We start from the raw sequence: 7,500 nt of genomic DNA on the forward strand, positions 1-7,500 counted from the left end.
GTGTGTGTGTGTGTGTGTGTGTGTGTGTGTGTGTGTGTGTGTGTGTGTGTGTGTGTGTGTGTGTGTGTGTGTGTGTGTGTGTGTGTGTGTGTGTGTGTGTGTGTGTGTGTGTGTGTGTGTGTGTGTGTGTGTGTGTGTGTGCATGGACATATGTGTGCTCGAATCAAACAATATTGACGTTTCTGCTGCATAATGTTGGAAGGCGGAATAAACGGCATAGTAATGATAATGATTCTGTGTGTGTGTGTGTGTGTGTGTTAGGAGGCCGTGGATGTGTTGGGGCTCCAGCCCATCTGATAGGCTCGTTCCAGCGTTCTCTTACAGTCCTGCATCACCGTACTGAACACAATGTGTGGATACTGCAGCACCAGTCTCTCCACCGTCTCCTCGTTCACCTGCAACAAAACCAACACACACACATTTGCTTTTCATTTGAATCGATGCATTGATTTTTCCTGAAAAGCACGTCATTTGCATTGAAGAACTGATGGATGGATTAACGGGAGCCGAGTTTCGAGCGAGCCGCTGGTGAAACGCAGACATGATCCTCCCGCTCCCGCCGCTCTACACACACACACACACACACACGGAAGACAGGACGAAGACGCTTCATTTATCATTCACTCCAGATGCTAAATGACTTCGGGTGCTGTATCAAGTCTTAATGTGTCAAAATGAATTTAGTTTATGATTAAGACGAGCACAAATATCTGCAGTGGACTCGTTTTAGGCATAAAATCACTACATTTTTGGGGGTTAATGTATGTTGACTTAAGAATGCTGGAAAACGTTGAATATTTTTGTCTCATCTTCCAGTATAAATCACGTCACTTTTCATAATTTACATGAGAGGCTAAATGCTAAATTCATCAAAATGAAGACAGCTTAAGATTAAATATATATCTGCCAGTGGATTTGTTTTTAAGCATAAAATCACTGCATTTTGGAAAAAAAAACTTGTCATGTTGCTTCTCACTTTTTACATTTTTTTTTTTAAATGAAGCAAAATAGAAAATGAATCAATTAAAAAAAAATAATTAGACAAATAAATATTATGCACATATGAAGTGTTTTATTTTTTATATTTAATCTCAAAAATCTTTATTTTTATTATGATAATATTTTACTGTGATTTATTGTGCTAGTTAGCCGCTTCTAAAGTTATTCTTTAACCCAGCTGCAGTTTGATTAAGAATAACCGGAATCTGTTTTTGCAAATGAACTCTTCTTCGTCGTTTTCTCTCCGAGTTAAATTTATATATTTGACCCCATTTGCAAATTCTCTGCATTTTAATGTACTTTTTACACTTCCTAAAACAAGACAATACGCTCGCTGCAAGAAACACGCATCTTAAACGTAAGACGCTCCACCGTGAAAAAGAAAACAATACTAAGACAGGAAATATTTGAAATAACGGTGGGACAACAATTGTGTCGTAAACTGATCGTAGAAGCAGTCATTTATAAAATGATGGTGAAATCATGACCTGATTATCATTGGATCAGTTCTGTTTGCTGTAATTCTGGCTTTTTTTCTGTGTCCTTCAAGTGACGTTCAGCTGCAGCCGGCAACAGATTGTGTTGTTGCAAATTAAAAGCAAATAAAATGCTCTGGTCATCTCATTTGTGAAATGAAATCCAAACTAAATAAACTAACTGTGCATCGACTTTCCGCATGATCACACACACACACACACACACACGCTCACGCTCACACATAGACACACACACACACACACACACACTCACACACACACACACACACACACGCCACACACACACACACACACACACACACACACACACACACACACACACACACACACGCTCACACACTCACACACACACTCGCTCACGCTCACACATAGACACACGCTCACACACGCACACATACACTCGCACACGCTCACACACTCACACACACACGCTCACGCACACACAGACACACGCACACACACACACACACACACACACACACACGCACACACACACACACACACACACACACGCGCACACACACACACACACGCTCACGCACACATAGACACACACACACACACACACATACATGCACGCACACGCTCACACACACACACACACACACACACACACACACACACACACACACACACACACACACACACACACGCTCACGCTCACACACATAGACACACGCCACACACACACACACACACACACACACACACACACACACACACACACGCACACACGCACACACACACGCACACACACAGACACACACACACACACACACACACACACACACACACACTCACTCACACGCACATGCACACACACACACACACTCACACACGCTCACACACACACACACACACACGCACACACACACAGACACACACACACTCTCACACACACACGCTCACACACAGACACGCACACACACACACGCTCACACACTCACACACACACAGACACGCACAAACTCTCACACACACTCACTCACACACACTCACGCTCACACACACACACACACACACACACACACACACACACACACACGCACACACACACACACGCACACACACACACACACACACACACACACACGCACGCGCCACACACAGACACGCACACACACACTCACACACGCGCACACACGCTCACTCACGCTCACACACAGACACTCACACACGCACACTCACACACACACGCTCACACACACAGACACGCACACATGCACACACACTCACGCTCGCACACTCACACTCACACACACGCTCACACGCGCACGCACGCACACACACGCTCACTCACGCTCACACACAGACACTCACACACAGTCACACACACGCACACTCACACACACACACACACGCTCACACACACAGACACGCACACATGCACACGCACACACTCACGCTCACACACACACGACTGAGCATTCTGTGTAACCATGAATGATCTAAGAAACTCAGACAAAACACGTGCATGCAGTGATGAACTCTGGCAAAGACTTTCCTTTGGATCAGAAGAATAAGTAATATAACATGACGTGTAATATAACAGCGTGTTTATATACTGAAAAAATAGATTTCTTTCTCAGCAGCGTCGTCTTGTTTTCCAGCACAAATATCACATTTTAAAAAAAGATATTATAAAATATTAAATATTGTTAAAATTTTAAAAAGACGAGTTTCTGCTAATGATGTCAGAATTTTTATTTTATTTTTATGGATTGGCAATGGGTTTTTTTAATGCACACACTCCAAATGTGTGTCAAGTTATCTTGCCGTATTTTAACAGAATCAGACAAGTTTTGTATTCTGAAAAATGAATCAAAAGAAAGAAAAAGTATGCTTAAAACAAGAAAACCCTTTCCTTTCCATTACAGTGACGTCCCTGAGCATTGACAGATACTCTGTCCCTTGTTTTAGGCATAAACCCACTTTATTTTGAAAACAGGAAAGTGAATGTATCTTGATTTTTTTTGCACTGATATTATAATTCTCTTTGACTATAACTGAACGTCTCTTTAATCGTAGCTTATTTGGTTTATGTGTGTGTGTGTGTGTGTGTGTGTGTGTGTGTGTGTGTGCGTGTGTGTATTTATGACTCGTCCAAAAGCAAAAATGCACTTTAAGGGCTCGAGTTGTTCTGATGACTCCAGAGCGGGGGATAAATGTGCGCTGTGTGGCGGAAACACTGAAATATATGATCCAGACACAAACACACACATTCCTCACATCCAAACAGTACTTGGGTTAAGACTTAAAAAGCTTTCTGGAGAGTGTGAGCATCGCTGATTTACCACAACCCTAAACCTGCCTGAAACACATCTACCGCGGTAAAACACTGTGACGTGGCTCACATTTCTCTTTCGTCTTTTAAAACATCAAACCTCAAAAATCATAACAAAACACACGTAACGCGCAGACCGCAAAACCCGCCTGCAGCTTTAAACAGAAGAGACTGATGATCAGAAAACATTTATTTTACACTCCAGAGAGCGTTTGAGCAGTAACAGAAAACACCTCCCACAAAGATCATATAAAGTCAGTTTGGCTGGATACTGTGGCTGAAATATCCTAATAATAATAAGAACAGTTAAACTCGTTCAGTTTGGGTTTACGCTCGATTGTGACACTCTCTGTTTTGACCCTTTGTCTCTTTGTACAGTTATTGCCGTCCCTCATTGACATCATTACAGTAAATGAGTGATTCATTTTCACAAGCTGTAATTATTTTCTGCGGTGATCAACATTATGACACACGTGCTGCTCACAGAGCTGAACTTAAACTCAACCCGGAACCTTCCTGGAAGCATCTGAGCCCCGGCAACACCCTAGCAACCACCCTGTACACCAAATCGACCACATAGCAACCAGCGACACCCTATGAACCACCCAGAATGCCACAACAACACCCTAGAAACAGCATAGAAACCACCTAGCAACACACTAGAAACCACCCTGTACACCAAAGCAGCCCCATAGCAACCGCATAGCAACCAGCAACACCCTAGGAACCACCCAGTATGTCTCAACAATACCATAGAAAGAAACGAGCAACCGGCAAAACAGTAGAATCCACCCTGTACACTAAAGTAACAGCATAGCAACCACACAGCAACACCCAAGGAACCACTCAGAAGGCCTTAGCAGTACCCTAGAAACAGGCATAGAAACCACCTAGCAACAAACAACACACTAGATACCACCCAGAACACCCCAGTAACAACATAGCAAACACCTAAAAACCAGCAACACCCTAGGAACCACCCAGAATGCCACAACAACACCCTAGAAACAGCATAGAAACCTCTAGCAACCAGCAATACTAGGGGGTTCACACAGCAACACCCTAGGAACCACTCAGTCTCACAACAACACCCTAGAAACAGCATAGAAACCACCTAGCAAACAGCAACACCCTAGAAACCACCCAGAACGCCTCAGCAACAGCATAGCAACCAGAAAAAACAAAGGAACCACCTAGATTGCCCCTGCAACACCCTATTAAACAGAGTGGAAACCACTTAGCAACCAGCAACACCAGAAACCATCCAGAACACCCCAACCACACCCTAGCCACCTAGTAACCAGCAGAACACTCCAGCAACAGCATAGGAACCAGCCAGAACACCCCAAAAAAAGCACAACAACCACCTAACAACCAACAATACACTTGAAAACCTGCACACCCAAGCAATATCCTAGCAACCAGCAACACACTAGAAACCATCCAGAACACCTAGCAGCAGTGTAGCAACCAACAACACCCTAGGAACCACCCTGTACACCAAAGTAACAGCATAGCAGCTACCCAGCAACCAAAAACACGCTAGAAACCACCCAGAACATTCCAGCAACAGCATAGGAACCACCTAACAACCGACAATACACTTTAATACCTGCAAAAGCAATATCCTAGCAACAAGCAACACCATAGCAACCACCCAGAACACTCCAGCAACACCTTAGTAACAGTGCCTCAATTACCAAGCAACAAACAACTAGGAACCGCACAGCAACCAACAACACCCTAGCAACCACCCAAAATATCCCAGCAACACCCTAGCAAATGCACAGCTATTCTCTTTATCTGTCCGTCTATAATTAGAAAACTTCAAAACACCAAGACTGCAAAACTACTCGAAACTTTCAGGCTGACTTTCAGAAGCCTTCATAAGAAAATGTACTCATCGTGTTTCTCTACTTGGCCTCTTCCCAACTTCCCGTCTCTACGAGAAGTCCATCAACACAGTAAAGAAAACTGCACTCATCAAGACTTTCCACGAAGCACACGTTCTGTAGTTAATTTCACACTTCAGCAGATGAGAAAACTTCCTCGGAGGCCGTTCTTTGCCCTTCTTCTGTTCGCTCTCTGACATCACGAGACGTAACTGTGCTGTTCTACAGGAACGCTCTGAACGTTTCACAGCGATGTTGTTCTCGTCCCTCATCTGTTAGAGACTCTTTAGCAGACCCATTTTAGGAGACTGAGACTTATACTTCATCTGAATAAATCTAGCTCGTTGTGAGCGGACGATGTAGGTCTGAGACACAACTATCAGAAAAACCGGAATCTGAGGAAGCAAAAAAAAAATCGAAATATTGAGCTTTAAATTAGCTTAGCAATGCATATTACTAATCAGACACTTTAAGGCGTTTACATGCTATTATAAAACAATAAATGATGCATAATTACATGCAAGCAACCCTAAGACAAACTCTTAATATTCAAACCTAATATCACTCAGTACTTAAATGGTGATATATGTAGAAAATATACAAAATATATGTGATTTTAACCTAATATCCTGATGTTAGATGATTTTGACCCATAAGATGTACTGTCTATTTCTACGATTATACCTGTGCTCTTATGAATGCTTCTGTGAATTTAATAATGACCACGCCTGGCAAACTAAAGCATGATAAAAATGAATAAACAAAGTCCAGATCATGCGCACAACGGACCGTTATTACGCTTTTATAGGATTTGACAGTCGAGGTCAAGTTTATGAGTCTTTCTTGCATTGAAAAATCCTTCAAACTAGAACAATTGACTTGAAACGCTGCATAATTAACTGCATTAATGTGCGTTTTTTAATGATTTTATTGTGTGCGTTTAGTTTTAGTGCACGGCAGATTTTTTGTAACATTTTAACTTATGTTTGAAGCTAATTAAAAAAATGCTTGCATTCATGAGACAAAGAAAATAAGTCTCATGTAGAGTTGAAAAAAAAGAAAGAATTGTTTTGCACTACACTAACGTTCACATAAACGGTCAAAACCTTTTAATGAGATGCCAAGATTTCTACAGCATCACAATACATTGGTTTTCATCCGTCATATCTGTGTCAAAACAAACTGGCTTTTTATTATTTTCTAATTATAAGGGACAGCAGTGTTGCTCGGAAAACAATGGGAAACAGATAAAAACGTAAAATTAAAATCAACAACTCTCAAATAAAACGATCAAAATGGAAGCCTAAAAACAAATAAATGATAACAACGGAAAATGGAAATAAATAATAAAAAAAAGACTACAAAATAAAAGTCTAAACATCAAATGTAACCATTAAAACAACATACTCATGACTATTTTAATAACTGAAGTGAATTATCCTTGTTGCAAGGGTTGTTAGATATTTTACAACAATAAAAATACAAGAAATTTGATTAAATTCAAACGTAAATTTCAAATAAACTAAAAACAAAATAAGAACACTTAGAAATAAAAATAATATAAATAAAATAATCAAATAAATAATAAAAAATGTAACGATTAACATATATTAAAAAAGGTAAATGAACAGATTTAAGGATTTTTAGATATTTTAACCGGCCTTTTTCGTTTGTATTTTTGGCGGTGCGCTGCGAAAAGATGCGTTCGCTGTAAGAATCGTGATCGTACGGCTTCAGGACGAGTACATGATGACAGAACGACTCGTTTCTGACTCGGAACAAGAGCTAAAGCGGTTTGTGAAGAGAAAGGGGCTTCTTCTGGGGGCTT

General features: G+C 41.2%; 1 protein-coding gene across 2 annotated transcripts in view; it reads right to left on the reverse strand.

Annotated features, from left to right (window-relative positions):
- Positions 1–77: 77 nt before the first annotated feature.
- fbxl17 (F-box and leucine-rich repeat protein 17) overlaps positions 78–7,500 on the reverse strand; it is a 169,811-nt gene continuing 162,388 nt past the window's right edge. For both annotated transcript variants that reach the window (XM_043247017.1, XM_043247016.1), the window contains exon 10: positions 78–395. In XM_043247017.1, coding sequence (XP_043102952.1) covers positions 258–395 — 138 coding nt within the window. In that variant the 3' untranslated portion in view covers positions 78–257. The remainder of the gene's footprint in view (positions 396–7,500) is intronic.

This window comes from Puntigrus tetrazona, chromosome 8 (genome assembly GCF_018831695.1).
Source record: "Puntigrus tetrazona isolate hp1 chromosome 8, ASM1883169v1, whole genome shotgun sequence".
Lineage (NCBI taxonomy): Eukaryota > Metazoa > Chordata > Actinopteri > Cypriniformes > Cyprinidae > Puntigrus > Puntigrus tetrazona.